The sequence below is a fragment of the Eupeodes corollae genome, chromosome X (assembly GCF_945859685.1).
Source record: "Eupeodes corollae chromosome X, idEupCoro1.1, whole genome shotgun sequence".
In the NCBI taxonomy this organism is placed as follows: Eukaryota; Metazoa; Arthropoda; class Insecta; order Diptera; family Syrphidae; genus Eupeodes; species Eupeodes corollae.
In genome coordinates this window covers 5,204,135-5,222,876 of record NC_079150.1, presented here as the reverse complement: position 1 = coordinate 5,222,876, position 18,742 = coordinate 5,204,135, and the positions used below count along the sequence as shown (strand labels likewise).

At 26.0% G+C, this 18,742-nt stretch overlaps 1 protein-coding gene across 8 annotated transcripts in view; it reads left to right on the top strand.

Annotated features, from left to right (window-relative positions):
• The window catches only part of LOC129953299 (plexin-A4), a 56,321-nt gene extending 40,847 nt beyond the window's left edge, over window positions 1-15,474 (top strand). For 6 of the 8 annotated variants that reach the window (XM_056066355.1, XM_056066358.1, XM_056066357.1 and 3 more), the window contains one exon: window positions 81-15,474. In XM_056066355.1, coding sequence (XP_055922330.1) covers window positions 81-269 — 189 coding nt within the window. In that variant the 3' untranslated portion in view covers window positions 270-15,474. The remainder of the gene's footprint in view (window positions 1-80) is intronic. The other 2 variants (XR_008782480.1, XM_056066360.1) reach the window with 2 other exon arrangements.
• The last annotated feature ends 3,268 nt before the right edge of the window (window positions 15,475-18,742 follow it).

Sequence of the window (18,742 nt, the reverse complement as noted above, 5' to 3'; positions counted from 1 at the left end):
TGAGTTGAAAAAATAATATTTAAAATTGTATATATAAAATTTAAATAAGTATTTTGTAAATTCTTATAATATACACTAAGTTGGATATATTTTCATTACAGTTACACACAACAGAATTTAATACAAATTGTGCCCTCCACGAATTATATGAATATGCTGTGAAATATAATGAACAACTTACTGTAACATTGGAAGAAGATGAATTCTCACAAAAACAAAGACTTGCCTTCAAATTAGAACAAGTTCATAATATAATGTCTGCAGAATAGGTTTAAACAAGATACAAAAAAAAGAAAACAAAAAAAAAAACAAAGCTTAAAACACTAATAATTAAGTTTAACTGAATTAAAAGAAACAGTACAGTAAGAATTATGTAAAAATAAGAAGAAAACATGAAAAGCTGATGATGGTGTTAACAATGGTGGGAGGATAAAAAGGCAGCCATACGCCCAATTAAAACAAGCACAATTCTTAAACGCCTATCAAATTAGGTACATCATGACAAGATTTCTGCTCTCAAAAGTGATAAAAGATCTTTTAAATGTCCAGAACTGTCCATCAAGTTAAGTACCAATTAATAACATGTAAGTTGCTGTGGTCTATAATCAAACAAGTCATTTTACGTTTCGAAACAAGGGTTAATGGCTACATTATGCAAGACTTTAAGGTATAAAAGTCAGAAAGCTTCATAAAATTAAATGTATATTATATCCTTTTTTGTAAGACAATAAGACTCTGACATTTGAAAAAAAAAAATGATATTCGCATGAGGTCAAAACTAATAAGTTTTCTTCAGGTAATTCTGCTCCTCCCTTTCTACTCTAGATGAAATTATGTTTGTAGGCGGTTGAAATAATAAGTTTACCTCAGTTAATTCCGCCCCTTCCATTGCTATTATATTTAAAAAAAAAAAAAGTGTGATAAAATCGATTCTCACATGAATATGTTTTTTATCATTAAATTTTTTATTACACAATAAATACCGTTTTCTTGTGCATTGATCGCCAGGCTATTGTTTATAAAATAATAATTATGTGTTGGTTGAAAGATTCGTCGAAACCCATATGTTATTAAATATACAAATTTTAGTTAATAAGCTGAAATTAATGTATTATTTTGTACTTGTCATGTCATGTCAAACGAGCTTATAAACTTTTGTGAGTATTCATTTCCATATTCCTTTCAGTTAACATATTCATTTTTAATTATAACATTTTTTCCTTCTTTTAGTTGTGTTCTTTTGTTTTTGTATAAATTGTTAATAAAAGACCAGTACACGTGCCCATTCATAAACAAACACATACACAACTTCTCATTAATGACGAATGTGCCTATCGCACAATCTGTGATAAGCTTTTTTTAGTTCGAAAAATTCAAAGTGTTTTTGTGTGACGTGGGCTTAGTAGCTTTGCCTGTTTTTGTGTATTATTTCAAAGTCTTATTTTGTAGGTATACATTTTTAGTGGATAGATTATAGGTTAAAAAATATATGTGTTTATATTTGTATTTGAATGTTAATGGAAATAAGTAGGAAGACAGAGAACTTTATTTATTTGTTTCTGTTTAAAGTTTTTTTTTTATACGTTTTGTGGTTGCTATTATTTTGTCAAAATTTTAGTTTTTCTTATCCAAATTTAAGCTCTGTTATAGAAAACTATTGTATATACGTCTTTATAGTACTATTATGCCCCATAATTTGTTGGTCCACCTCCGCAGCTAGTGGGGACGCTGTGTGTTTTCCAAACTCTTGCTGGAGAATTAAGAATGACCGGAGAAAATAATTGAAACATAAGTCTCAATATGTATTAGAGAGTCGGCTGTTTTGGCGCCAAAATACAAATATTTTTCTCTTTAAAATACGTTGCTATTATGAGCATTACATTCAAATATTATTTTCTCATTTCAATTAGCAAAATGTAAGCAATTAATTATTTCTATTAACGTCATCATTTTCAAAGACATAAATTTCTCATAAGTCAGTAAACACAAAAAAAAAACAGACATTTCATTTCGATTCCATTTAAATTCGATTCCTTGATCCATATACCTGGATCGAAATCTCAGTGTAACTTCGATTGGATTCATCGATCTCCTCTTGTAAGAAAGGTAATTACCAACCTCGATATCTTACTACATTTGCATGTCTTCTTCTTCTTAATTTTCTGTTCTTTAATTATTATTAAATTATTCCTCATTTTCAAGTCTCCACAATCCTTCCAAAGCTATAAGAAAAGGCGATAAAATGCTTCTTCTCCACACCTCTCAGAAGGTGCGTCCGTCATTCCTCTTCATAATAGTACTTTTTTCATCTCATATACAATTAGAAAACTTAAACACCACTGCATCCACAGATTTGTTTTTCATCTGATTATCTTTTTTATGTTGTTCCTATCTTGTCATATACTTTTTTGATTTGTAAAAACTTTTTTATCAAGCAATTTAAATAAGTTTTAAATTTTTATGAGAGTAATTATGTCTTTATTTTTTTTTAAGTTTAATGGTAATGCAACGCGGGAATAATTCTTAGAGCCCTTTCAAAACTCTGTGTCAGAACCTTTGTTCAAATTTCATTTATGTTTCAAGTTTAAATGTGTTCTCCTTTTTCTTATCCATATCAATTGTTGAAGCAAAACCACTTGAATTATCACAATCATATAAAAATTACTCACGAACCAAATCTAACACATTCACAAAATACAAAATGGAGCAAAGAAGTCAACCTAACGATTCTGACATTTTTTTACTATGGTATTTAAATTTTCTATTATTTATCTATTTATGATGCTATTTAAATGAAATGATTCAATGTTTAAAAATATGAAGACATAAAACGATTGCCTTAAAACGGAGACAAAGTATTTAGAAAAGCCAAAAACTTATACTTTTAGTTTCATCCCATACGAATTGTATCTTATCTCAAATTAACCTACAGTCTTCGATCTATCTATCCAATGATTGCGTCAAAAATACATTTACCTCCTTCATTAATTCTCTAAGAAATTCATTTTGCTGGTTTTCGACGTTTTGCTGGTCCCAAGTCTCTCTTTTTATTTTTAACTCATAAAAAAAACCTTCGACTCATTGAAAAATAGTTCACATTCCAAAACGAAAAAAACACTTGAGTCGATTTACAGCATATATATACTTTTTAAGATTCCAAAATAATAATATAAATGAATTACGAAACTAAAAAATAAAAAAAAGTATTTTGTTTAAAAACAGGAACAAAAATCATACTAAACTAACTTAAAAAATACTAAAGAGCTGAATAATTTGACTGATTTTAACTATAACTATAATTATTTAAATGTTAAGTTTAATAAATAAACTAGTTTTATAATTATTTTTTATATTGTTGTTTTATTTTATTTCTTAAAAATATTTGATTTGTATAATTTTATTATTATTTTTTTTAATGTAAACTTTATTTTTTGTGAAAATTTTTAAAAATCAAACAAATACTAAGAATGTGTGAATTTTTACCTAATTTCACTTAACATAAAATCAATTAAATAAATCATAAAATTTTTGAAAGGAAAGCAATGTAAATTAGGGTATAATTTAAACAAAATTAAATGATATATTAGTGACAAGACACTTTACTCACAATTTGTATTTTTACTTCAAATGTCTTACGACTCACATTTTCCTCATGGTAGCAATAAAAAAAGACAATTTTCGAGCCATACAAATCAAGGTCCATGAATGTAAAAGAAACAGTAATTATTTCGATAAATTCGGTTAGCTATCTTGGCACATGCAATGCCGAAGGACTATTTTTTACAACTTTAATATCTTTACCCTTTCTTTGAGTTGCTCCTTGCTTTGTATATTTGTGACGCACTAGACTCGATTTTTTATTCAATCTCGCTCATATATAATCGGATTCAAAATTGATAAATAAAATATCCTTACGCAGTTATAAAGATTTGTTTAGAAAACAATTAAATGCAAAGTCGTGAATGATATTAAAAATGTAGATAATTGAAAACATTGCCATTTTCGAACAATTATTACAAACGTCAATTATTTTAAATGGAAGAATTGTTATTCAAATGCTTACTGAACCCTAATACACATTTATAATACTTAAAGCCCTTACAAGTATTTCGTTCTGAAAATGCTATTCAAAAGAGTATTTACTTCCACTTTTAATTTCGTATTTTCTAAAAGATTTGAAACGACAAAAATATTTCAAATCAAATTAAAAAATAAATTAGGTGAATAAGAACAAATACTAAAATTTAAAATAAAATTAAAGAAAATAGATTCTTTTGATTTATGGATGGATAAAGAAAGTTATGAAAACGGATCACATATTGTGGAAATAGGCTATAAAATGTTTGGTGACAGTAAATAATTTCACCATATGAAACTTATTTAGTATGAATAATTCCTGCTTAAAGATCCCTTTTATTAAAATGTGTTTTCTTAAATTAAGATTTTCTAAAACCTATTCCTACTTCAAACTTGCTATAGAAACTTATTTTCCAAATTCGAAAGCTTTTGACAAATCGAATTGCCATGTACTTAAATTTCCTCCTAGGAAAGGAGTAGATTTCATTCTTCTTAGAAATAGAGTTCAAAATATTTGCGATTTGTAAATATTTCCTTTCAAAACGAAATAGAGAGAATCTTGGCTTTGAATTATTTCCTTCAACTCTTGTTGCTAGCAAAAAACAAAATAAAATAATTTAATTAGTTCAATTTCACTATCTTCCCACCTGATATCAAATAAAAATTTTATAATCTTATATTTTGAAGCCCTTTTTTCTTAAGTGGAATTCAGAAAGTTGAATTTTCGTACCCGGCAAGCATTCCAATACGGAAAATTTGGTTAAACAAAAATCTTATGACGGATATTGAAGACACAAATCTTATGCATTTTTCAGAAATTCTTGAAACCAAATAAATCTTATTACATGAAACTTTGATCAAAATAAGCACACAAATAATGCACAACAAAAAATAGATAAATTGAGATATAAATCTTTCTCTCCAAAAAAAATGTCACCTTTTATACCACTTGTCCATAATATTTGTTGAAATCGTTCTTCGTTATTTTCCATATCGATCCATCGTGTAAAGAAATCTATTTTCTTTACTTCTCTTTAAAGCCTTTCCATTAAAAGTGTATTTTGTTCCTCTCCAGTTATCATCTTATCATGAAAAATAATTCGGGGCTCGATAAAAAAAACCGTAAAAAGAAAAAAGTAATAAGTTTAAAATGTTTTATTAATAATAAAACCAAAAAGCTGAACTTTAAAGTGCTTTTGAATACTATTTTTTTTTTGGAATGAAATACAGAATTTATCTTTAAGCTCTGAAAATTTAATTATTTTTTGTTAACTTTATATACATTTTTCATTTATTTGTTTGTATTTTATGTGAATTTTCAAAACAAAAAAATAAAGACTAATTGCAAGATAGCTACATATATATATATTTATATATTTGCAAAATAATAAATAATCAAATAAAATAAATATTTTTGTTAATGTATAATTCAAATAAAATATAAAATAAAAAACATAGCAGAGTATACCATAGTATAGATTGACCATAATTTGAATATAGGTACCTATGAAATTGTAAATTTGTATAATTTGCTTTTATTTGTTTATTTTTTCTTTAGCTTCATTATGTCTTAGTTTGGTTTTGTGTTTCTTAACATCAGAGTCTGACGATGGGTACGAGCCTAAATTCAGTAAAGCAGTTTCATTGCTTTGGCCTGGTCTTTTTTTTACTCAAATAAATATTTAAGATCGAGCCGAGTTGGACGGTGATACAAAGATGAATAAAAATTAAACCGATATTGTGTGTTAGAACAAATTTAGAATTATTTAAGAAAAGTTTAAGCTCGCAATTAAAGTTAAATATTGCCTTTACGTTTTTCAATTTTTGTTGAAAAAATGCTTCACTGTGAATGCACGGTTTTTCAAGAAATGAAAATGGAATCTCGACACGCTCTTATCTTACATTAGTTTACGTAATTTGTCAACATCATGGATGTAATTTTTGAACTGTCAATTAATCATACTCTATACAAGTGTGTAAATAATTTCGAGACGATTTAATTTCACTCTATAGAAATTGACAGTGAGCAAAGAATCAGGAACTAATAGACATCTGATGGTTTATTTTGTATTTATCATTTAAATTGTAACTATCATAGTAATGCGAGATAAATTATCTTCAATTTGTGTAAGTAATGATTATAATGATTATTTTTATAATCATTGTAAAATTTAATGTAATATGTAAAATTTTCTGTTTGTAAATAAAATTTAACTTTATTTATTATTTTCATTGTTTTTTTTTTTTTTAATTTTACCCACAAAAATGCACGTTTTAAAGGAAAATTTTCCAAATTTTCATTTGCTCTTGGAAAACATGACTTTTATTGTAGTATACTTGATTCAACGACTCATATCTTTTAAACCATACATTTTAGCGGAGTACACTTTTTTGTCTATACAACGGTGTAGCACTCTTTTTCTCCAGGCCTTGCAATTTTCAAGAAATGAGAAATTTATAAGAAAAAAAAAACACACTGGAGGCCTGTTCTGCCCAGTTGATGAGAGGGATGAACCACATTAAGGTCTTTTGTAGAGCGTTCAATTCTTAAACCTTCTTATAAAATACTCCTGACCTATAGAAATCTAAAGAAGAAAAGGCTCAGGGAATTGGTTTTTGTGACATTTTCAACAAATGTCCACAACTGGGCCAAACAAATACTCGCCCAAAAAAGTATATATGCAAACGAGTACTTCCACACTATTTGGAACAAACAAATTATGAAGAACTTATTTTTGAAATGTTACAATAGGAATTGAATGGTAAGTTAATTGATAGGGTGGGTGAAAGGACAATGTGGATTTTGGTCGTGGAACCAACAATTAAAATATGTACCAAATGCTAGCTTATCACTACTAATATTAATTTTATAATTTAACCCCATGGGGACGCCAGAGATCAGTGATATTACCCATTGAAACATTAGATGTTTTTGTTCAATTTTCTCCGTAAGCACTTAATGGGTCTATATGATTTATTTATCGATTTTGCTTGGACTTGTTAATCTGTGCGTTGAACATTTCTTTGCTTTTGGTTCCACTTTTTTTAAATTCCCAAAAATGTTTTCAAAAAATTTGTTAGATTGTTAATTCTTGACGACAACTATTTTCTTGTAATTTGTTTGTATTTCGAGTGTGCCATTGCAAAATTCTTGCAGCAGCTGCGAAGACACAATTTAATTATATACATATAATATTTTGTTTTCAAAAAATGCTACATGAAAACATTTACAAAAAATTCAAAAAATATCTTACAATTTTGGTCCTTCCACTTTTTTTGTGATTTTAAGAAATCTTTTGAAATTTTCATAAATAAACCATACGATGGTTCAAAAATAATGTTTTTAACATGACTCACTAATAGCAACTGTTTCCAAATTAAATTAAATGATTTAAAGCTTAAAACCACTTGACTTAAAAGACAAACCTATGATACTGAATCACATTAAATGAACATTGTTTTGTAAAAAAAAATAGTGTTTGTTAATAAAAACTTCACGTGGATACGCAAATTTTATGTTTTGAGTCCCTTAGAATTGTTCTAAAATTGTTTCCTTTTTTTTAAGTCTTTATTGCGAAATTACTTTGCATTGTTTCTTTTATTATTTGTTTAATGTATGATTTTATTTAACTACATTTGAAATATATATTTATATTTATTTATAACCTCCCCAGGTTAAAAACCTGTATCGTTCTATTAAAATATTTTAAGAGAAGTCAAAAACTCTTGAAAGTCTCGAAGATTTTTGTAATTCCCAGCAATAGTTGAAACAATTAAAGTCCTTGGCACAACGAATATGGATTTTCGAATCGTCAAAATTTGATTAAAGATAATGATGGTTAATGAGATCTTTAAACAACAGCAACATATTTCCTAATATACTCGTAGTATAGTATATCTAGTGTCGTTACGCATCGATTCCTTTTTGTATGTATGTTAAATTCATACCCAATTTTCAATTTGCATTGTCGTTCAAACATATGAAATACAATACCTTGATTTGTCATCTATGCAAACCCGTTTATCTTCCAAAATGAAAATTTACATAAATTGTAAATTGGAAACAAAAAACTATTGAAACAAAAAAAAATAATATGCATTATAAAAGCCCATATTCTAACCCTATAAACGTATCCAATCTAATTTAAGGATCACAAGAAAAGCAGAATTATGAATTTTCGAAAATTGCGAAAAAAAAACATAAACTTATTACGAAAAAATCTAGAAAGTCCCCACGCTGATTACAAAAAATAAGTAAAATACCGAAACAAAGAGAATTATTTATAGTTGAATAAAAAAGATAATAATTAAAAAATATATATAATGATAGCTTTTTATACAAAGAAATAAAAAATACATAAATGAATTTAAAGAAAAAAAAAATAAAAATCATACTACATAGAAATAATCCCAACGTCTAGTAATTGTGAAAACATTAAAAAAAGAAAAAAGAATTATAGTGACTAAATTTAAATATAATTAAATGTTTGTTAATGAAGAAAACACAATTAAAAAAATTCCTTTTCGTTTTCATTTAAAATGTATGTATAATAATAATATAAAATTAAGTGTTTATATAGATAAACATGTATATATATATATATATCTTATATATATATTTATATACATAGAATATGTATATATAGATATGTGTAGATGTTTGCACATTTTTTAATCACTTTAAATGACGATATGAATGGAAGTAACTATAAAACAGTAAAGGAAACAAATTATGTAATTGTAAAGTAGATTTTTTTCGGTGCAAACAATCACTGTTGTGCATTATAATTTGAAATGGTGTTTATCCTTTCTTTCAGAAATAATATAAAATATAAACAAAGAATTTATTTTTCGTAAAAATTAATATAAAAAAGAAAACAAAAAAGAATATTTTTTGTATCTTGTAGATAGGAATCAACAATTAAAAAATATAAGTAATATTCACAATAACCTATTATGACGAACAAATTTAATTTTTATTTTATTTTTGTATCCACTTTAATTTTTTGTTTTGAATATTTTATATTCTTTTTATTATTGTTGTAAACTTGGTTGAAACTAAAGAAAAAATAAAACAGTTAGACGAAATAATCAGGAAATAAACGAGAATTATTTTTACTGTACTAGATTGAAAGTTAAATTAAAATGAATCAGCATCAATTCAATTCTGAAGTTCATTGTGGTTTCATTGTTGCCCAAGACAAAATATTTGTATGCATTTGGTATATTTTTGTAAGTGTTGGTATACAATTTTAATTTGTTTATTATATTTTTAACCATCCTATTTTTGTTTATGCAGCTGGGTTTCATTTTTCTCTCCAAGCTTTTCAATTGCCTATATTTTGAATTGAACATATTTTTCAAACATATTTCAAAATACCACTTCAAAAGGAAATGCTGATTTTTTCTTAAATGAATCGAAGATAAACTCCTGTCTTAACATCAACACAATTGGCCTAGTATTTCCGATTGTGTCTTCAGTTAAGACCTTATTAAGTCACCTAGTGGCTGTTTTTATCGCCCCCTCTAGTTATTATTAATTTAATCATGAAAAAAACTCGTAACTTAAAAAACAATAAAACAATTCAGTTCTTACTAAATTTTAATAGCCGATTAGAGTTCAATTTGTGTCTTATGCTGGATGATAACTCAACATTAATATCAAAATTTATTTTAATATTTATATTAAGAGATTGGTACATTGTTTTAAACATAATATGCACCAGGAACAATACCTTTTCTAAATCAAGCAACAAATGTCAATAGGTGGAATCGAGTTTTGTTGTAATGAACATATTTTTCCAACTGCCTATTTATTATTACACTGAATGAAATGGGTAAACATTGACCTTAAAACATCTACATGCTTAGAAATGAACATAACCAAACAAAATACAAAAATATATCAATAAGTTGTAATTATATTTATGTAGAAAATAGTAAATAAAATAAGCAACAAACACGAAAACATTCTTGAATATACGAATAAATGTTAAACATATATTGATAATAGTACACTCAAAAAAAAAAAAATTAAACTATTCCTTTTTGTTTCTCAGATAAAGTGGCCTATTTTTTATTTATGGCATTCAAACTAAATTCAATTGTGTTCATGTTGATTTCATTAGTACAAAATTACTAGAATTATGTCTTTGTGACATGCATTATTTTTGCGCAGTTTAGAGACCCCTAGACTTCTAAAAAGAGATAAATTAGTTCGTATTTTTCGAAATAGTTCTTTAAGACAACATTTCAATTCAGTAAAGAATTTCCTCCTCGATCACTTTATGGTTCCTTAAATTGACTTAGACTTTCAAGACATAGCAATTTAATGAGAGAAAACACTGTCGTTCGAATCCAACTTATTTGTTGTCTCAAAAGTTGTCAAATGAAAGCAGATGAAGCATCCAGAGTCGTTATTTTGCATATTTTAGTTACGATTCTGTAGTTATAAACAACTTAAGAATTTTCTTTTTGTAGTTTTTTTCAAATGTTGGCAAAAACATTACATTTAAGATGTCTATGATCTTAGATGAAAAACTATTAAAACTAACAAAAAAAATAAGTCGAGAACTTTATTTACAAAGAGCACAAACTGGCATTAAGCAACGTTGATATCTTACAATTTTTAATATTTATTGTTATATTAATATACATATAGTAACATTACGATTATTTTTTTTAATGCTTTTTGTTGTATAAGTGATTTTATTTTTAAATTTTCTTAGTACTAAGGGCATTCATAGTGCCTTCGACAAAATATCGATTTTCCACAAAATCGCAAGTGGATATGAAACATGAACATATTAAAAAAGCCGATGTTTTAAAGAACCTGCTTTGTGGAAATTCGACACATTTTTGTGTATACTCACAAATTTGTGAGTATCGTATAATCAATCCATAGTCTATAAACAAAATAATAAAAAGCAAAAAAAAATAACAAAAAAAATTAAAAAAAACATAAAATCATTATTATCATCGTCCTGTGCTGCTTTCACTAAATTTATGTTGAAGAAGTCTTATTTCATATCGTACCATTTTAAGGCTTTTATTTCGAGCCAAATAAAACATATTTCTAAATAATTATTAGCGCCAAAATAATTTTGTTTCGTAATGGACAAATTATAAGTTTTACTGCCGATCCATGAAGGATATTATTAACAGTATTTAAGTTGAATTATGACAGCAAGTTTGATGACTGGTGGTATAAACAAATGTCAATAATTTATTAAGGCGCTTAAGTTAAAATTGTGGATGGAAAGGGTCGATATGGTTCCTATTTTAATCCGTGCATTTTGAGTATTCTTTTCTAAGTATATTATCTGAGTTTGGGAAAAATAAAAACTGCATTTTTTTTAAACATCTCACTCACTAGGAAAATTAAATTTCTACAAAAAAATAATTATTTACGATATAAACTTGCCGACTCACATATCTTTTTCCCTCTCTTCCTATTCAGGAAATACAAAAGTTCGTGGTAGCGGCGGTCATAATGCAATGCAGTTGTTTTTACCGCCGGTTATTTGCTTTAATTACCTTGATTTTGTAATAAACCTGTCAATCAAAGCCGTAAATTAAGTAACAACCAATTATTTTAGCTTTCATAAAAATGACACAATAACAAATCACGACCTACAAATTTCCAAATGAACAAATAATCCAATTCATTTGAAATTAAAACATGTATAAATTAGGAAAAGGACGAGTCTAATTTTGACTGATTCTGTTTTAGATTTTAAATTTTAAATTGACTTCGCCATCATTTTATTATTTTAAAGAATGTTTTCTGTTGAACAAGATGCAACTACATTTAACTCCATAGAAATTTAAGTTTTTTCTCTTTTATGTTTTTAAATGAATACAGATGTTTCGTTTGCAAAAAATAAATACGATTGTTTGTTGAATGAATTATTTAAATTCCAGTAAAACCTTTCTAAGAATGTAAATTGTTTTAATGTCAAAATTGAAATGTTGTAATACCGAATTTTTAAATTTGTCGTTTTAACTTTCTTACCCAACTCGATTAAATGCACGAGTCCAAGCGCAAAACAGTTGGTGTTTCTATAATAAAACAAAATTCTGCTAATAATTTGTACATCCCATCTTAAAGTTGTTTTCGTCATTCTTTGGCAGTACAAAATTCCCAAATAATAGTAATTTTAATTTTTAGCCCGACCTGGTTTGTTTTTATTATTTTTTCTCCATTCTATCCCAACGGCTTCATCTGTTGGTCGTCAGGGTTCCTGGTAGGCCCTTGAAACATGACTTTTCCGTCCCGACTTTAATGAGATCAAAATTACTACGAACTGCCTTTCTTACCCAAATGTAGAGCTTTTTTTTTTTAATAAAAATGTCAGAATTTTTCAGATTCTAAAATTCTAACTCAAATATCTCGAAATCTACAAATTTTATAAGTTAAAGCTGAACCCAAGCTGTATAGAAACATTAACATTTTAAATGCGCTTTACAAACAAGAACCAAGAAATGCATTTATATAACGAGGATTAATTGGCAAATTAATGAGTAGGCCGACTATTTTGCGGGTCGTTTATGCACGCCGTAGTCAATGCCCATTAGCCTTTTATTTTTTAAAAAGCTACACTCTCTTTAAAAATGTTCACAACTAATGAAGTTTTCTTTTTAATAAAACAAAATATATGAAAAGCGATTATAAAGCCGCATACAAAAATAATTACAAAACCATTAATAAATACCCAACAAATTTAATAATAAGAAGCAACACACATTTGAGGAATGTCTTTGCTTTAACAACTTTGTATTTCTATCTTAAACGTATTTTCTTTTGTTTTCTTTGTGAACTTAATTTTTATCTTTTCGTTAGTTTTTGTTACATGTATTATAATTACTGTTAGTTTGACTAACTTATTTCCTTCCATTAAAATACAACGACTTGTGACAAATTAAAACAAACAAATGTATAAACATAAAATAGAAGGACAAAAGTGAATTTCATAAGATAACAAAATATTAAAAATTGTAATATTTTAGGCACTTAAACATAAATTAAAATTAAGTTTGTAAATAAATTATCAACAATCCGTTCCAAGAAAAAAAAATAAGGAAATACATTTTTTTATTAAAAAAGGTTTAACAAAAATTCTTAGGTGTTGTTTTTTCTTTCTTTTTTTTTATAAAAAATAAAAAGAAATATAATATTGTCACAAAAATAACGTCAATAAAGTTCATTTTCTACAAATAAATTAATAAATAAAATATAATAAAATATTTTATATAAATAAATGTATAAATAGATATTTACTAAATTAAAAAAATATCGTTAACTGAAAGCTAAACAATAAAACAAACAACCATACTTCTTATGAACGACCTCTTATTTAAATTTAATACAAAAAAAACCTTACAAATCGAAAATGCAGTAAATAATATAATACAAATTAAAAAATGTATACAAAGACTGATTTGAAATCTAACAAAATTAAAAAGAAAATAATAAACACCAATTAAAAAAAAAAAACATTAAAATAAAATATATCAACAAAAGTATTACAACATTTAAAAATAATTACTTTTGAATTGTTATATTTAAGCTAAGTTATAATTGAAAAATAGATTCACCATTTTTTCAAAAATAAATGTCCTCTTTTTTCAATAGATTTTTGTATATATATAAAAAATGCTATTATTAATTTTTGTCCCGAAAAAATACAATACAAATAAGATCAAATAATGTATACAAAATAGAAACGTAAGGTGAATAACATGTTATCTTCGAATCCTTTCGTTTTTAATTTGAAGACGCCGCACAAAATGTATAGCAAAAGTAACTACAATTAATGACTTAAAATGAAATTTAAACATACAGACGTTATATTCATTGTATAAAACAATAATGCGATATTTTTGTTTCAATTACAGACAATTTCAAATTACAAGGACATTACTCTGAGAACCGATTTGAAACGATCTCAATGCTTGATATTTTCAAAAATATCATTTTATCGTCCTGCTTTTTCTTAAGAAAATTCAGAGACTGGATTAATTTTATTTTGATTAATGTACACAATCATAATTTGTTATAGTGTATTAAATGAATTATTCAGCAGGCATAGAGACTTAAGGTCCATGTTGATTATCTTTTAAACGTACATTTTGTGTAGCCGTCATTGGCAAAGCCCTGGAGTTTTTTCACCATAAACATCTACAGAATTTTGAAAAAAAAAAACTGAAGCAAAAATATGTATAAGATCTAATAGTATTTCGATAGATATTTATATGTACTCATCATGCAAATATTTATCCGAATCAGGAAGGATTATTTTTAAATACAAGATTATAAGAAAAAAAGTTATAATACAACAATAATATGAGATAATAAAACGAAGTAATAAAAAAATAATTCATACAAAAATATTCTTTGTGTAATATTCGTGGTTGTGCGTAAAAACTGTAAAAAAAATAGAAGAAACAAAACAAAATATAGGATTCATATTATTATTAATTATATAGTTTGTGTTTTAGAAAAGTTATAAAATATAAAAAAAGCAAAATAAAAACAAAAACGATGATAAAGTGATTATATTATAATTATTTTTATTGATTTTCAAAATATGTTTTATTATTTTTCTATGAATGAATTTATCTTAAAACTATTTTTATATAAATTTAGTGGAACAAAAACACACACAAAACTAAACATAAAACTCATTTTTTAAGAGTAGAATTTTAACAAAAAAAAAACAATTGACAAAAAAATTAATTTTATCTTTTTTTTTCTCAACACACACACACACACACACAACTATTAGTTAATAGGTTTTTAAATTGTTTCAATCCCCCTAATTATATTTATATTTGTAAATGTAATGCCTATCCTCTGTTGAAACAAACAAATATTTGCTTATATTATATATATATATATGTATTTAAATGTAGCGTATTGTATGTGTGTATAATAGAACTCCAGCTGACGTACACATTTGTATGGATGTATGTCATTTTATTATATTAATTATTATGTTCATTGTGAAATGGCTTTTGTTTTATTTCTATCACTAATTCGATATATGTATTATTTCAAAAATAAAAAAGCCGAATGATATCGGCCACAGTCCTCTATCACAACTACAAAAAAAAATAGACAGGGACATTCTTAACTTAAGTAAATTTTGTTATGAATTATTATTATATAATTTATACGTTATTTATTTTATTTACTTGCTATATGCATTGGATAATACCCTTTAGCTTGTGAAATTCAGAAGTGTGCAGTATTTGTATTTGAGATCATTCTTAATTCAATATTTCAATTTTAAATTCATTTGATACGCAATGTATTTTCATACAAAATTAAAAAGAAATTTTGGCATCAACATCAGTTGTATTTTGTTTTTTATAAACACGAAAAATTTGTTAGCACCACTTTCTTCTATTGACATCTCAAAAAAAAAGCGCAATACAACACAATACTTGAAAACTAATCCAAATTTACAATATTTTCGTGAGAAATCATCGTAATAATGAGAATTGTATGTAGTCGTCAATATTTATATGCTAAGCTTTTTTGAATAAGTCTTGTCGTTTGAGAAACCAAACATATTGGTTTAAAACAGCGTGACAAATACTGTTTCGAAATACATACAGTACTCCCTTTAACAAAGTGCTCCAACAAACCGCAAACATTTTGTTTTTCAATATGTCTTCGGATCAAAGAAATCAATCCAATAATTTCGGTTAGTTATCTAAAATGTATGTATTCTTCAAACTAAATCAAGGACCATTATTTACATACATATATTGGAAAAATCAAATCATGTGCTAAGAGGAAGGAAGAAGATAAAATAAATCATTATCTATATTTTAATTTTGTTGACCATTTTAAATCTATATTCCTATTTTTTTCTTTCTTAGATTTTAAACACGTTAAGCAGGTTTGCATTCCTGTAATCCTATCATACACAATGACATATTTAGTAAATAAAACACACCTTTGTCGTTGCTTATAAGTCTACGAAAACTATATTAGTTACATAAAAAAATGTTTTTAAATACAAGAATCTACAAATATTTTTCTATTTTATTATAGACTTACATAAATCAAATTTTTATTTAAAAATAAATGTTAAAAAATTATAAAAATTAATTATAAAAATAAACAAAAACATGTACTCGACTTAAAACAAAATCATAAAATAGCTAAAACATTTGTTTTGTATTTTTTATATTTGAAAAAAAAAAATGTGTGTAAAAATAAATCTAAAACTTAAAAAAATGTGTATCTTGATATATGAATAAACAATCTGTTATTATTATTTATCTTTTTAATTTTTTTAATATAATTGCTGAAAATTATGAAAAGTAGAAAAAAATAAGATGTTAAAACGAAAAGAACATATCGTGTCATAAATATACAAAGTAATTCCAATACAAAAAAGAAAAAAAACAAGTGAGATAAAATTGTTCTGATAATGTACATTTTATCGCTAACGACGTAATGATATAAACAATGAACTTATAGAATATTTTACGTACATGAACTAAAATTTAAAACTGAAACCACTTTTTGTTTATATATGTAAACTGTTCTATATTTGAAAAAAATATATAGGGTTTTAGGTTGAAGTGAGCTACGTAATTGTGCAAAATAAGTGTTAAATTAATAATAAAAACCAAAAAAAATAAAAGTAAACTACGAAACATTTCCAATATAAAAACTCACTGAATGAAAGAAATGTGGTTAAAAAAACTACAAAAATTAAAGATATATAGTTGAAGAAAATAAAAAGAATATTATTAATATAATAAATGTAATTGTATTTATATGTATATGTGTGTAAAAAATACTCTTTTAAAAATAATAAAAAAATGAAAAAAATTATAAACTTGTACAGTCACATTCCTTTTGCAATTTTTATTTTGGAATAGGAGACATAAACACAGAAAATATTATCAAGATCAGTAAGATTTTCTCAGTATGAACAAAAAAGAAATTATTATGATTCATCTTATTGCATTCATCTTTCACTGACAATAAAAATAAGTTTTCAAATACTTTCGATAGGAACGTTAAAATGGTTATTGGTCGGATATTTGTTACCGTAATTGTACACTTCTTAGGAATTTAAATGATTTAAACTTTTGTTTCGTGGAAAAACAATTGTTTCTTTTCTGATATTTTCCTAGAGATTTTATGACGAAAACCAAATCCATTTGTGCAAAATACAAGTTACACCTTCGAGAAAAAAGTTGGAAATTGAGTTTTTGTCAAAATATTGTTTAAAGTTAAAAAAAAAAACTGAATTTTATCAATAACAAGTTTGATGAATTTAGGGTTTGTAAAGTAAAGATCCATAGCTTTTGACTTGATCGAAATTATAGACTACCAGCTCTATTATGCTCTTCATTCGAACTAATTATGAGGCTCGCGGCAAAACGTTTTCAATTCGGCCTTTAAAATTTGACTAGCGTCGTATTTCCTTATTAACGATTTCGCGGCGAAGCGAAAATAGTTCTTAATTTTTTTTTCCTCTATTCCAGTGTTTTGTTTGAATTTGTGAAACTTACGGTGATTTATTTAAAATTTTATTGCGGATTGTGGATAACCTATAAGAAAATTAGAATAAAGCTATTTCACATTTTTATATAATTACAATCAAAAAAAGAATAAACGAAATCTAACAGTGAAAAATAATAAACACACTTTCGCCTGTTGGATTTCAACTCGCCTATAAACTTGACATTTTAAATTCGTCTTCGAATTCATCAATATGTCGAATTCAAAACGAAAAAGTCAAAAGCGAAAGCAATAATTGAAATATGACAAACTCGATAGCAAAACGATTCGCTTCGAATCCCATAATCAGGCCCCTGTGTACGAGTATGTCGGTAACGTTGGCAAACTGCGCGATATTCTTCTATTCACGTGAACTTTTTCGTTCTATACTTCAAAATATAAGTAAAAACTAATAAATTGCTTAGTTAACAATATTTGTTTTATAAATAAAAGATTTTATTAATAAAAGAGTAATTAAACTTAATTTTGTTATGAACCAAAACAATTTATGCAACATTCTAAAGATTGTCACATGAACAAGTGTTTTCGTGAATGTCAAATTGGTTTGGGATAATGTAGTTCACCCGATGGAATGCAAAGGTAGTGTTCGCAAGGAAAAGATATTGATTTTAATTCAATAATTTTATTAAAAAAATCCTAAATAAAATAATTATAATTGAAATTATAAATTTAAAGTAAAATAATTTTTATATTACTTTCGTATTCCTTCTGGGGTTCTGCCGTTGGCGCTGGCGCCATAATTGAAACGAGGATAGATGGCCTTGTGAGTAACATTAATTAAATTAAAATATTGATTGACAGGTGGATTGGGGTGCGTTTGGATGTTAGGCAAAGGCATTGCCAGATCAGCCGCAACAGGTAGTGTGAAAGGGAATAAAACCAGTAAATCGAATATTCGATCCACCTGAATATAAGAATAGGGCTATACAACATATTTCTCGGACGAATTTGTCTAAACAAAAAGAACTGTGAGAATGATTGCTCATGCTCAACATTGTAATTTTTACCGAAAACTTCAGATGATGAAATAAAGGCACGAAGTAAAACACAACCTTATTGTTCTAGCACCAACACTCTCTTTCTGTTCTGTTCAGGATATTTCAATCATTGTCT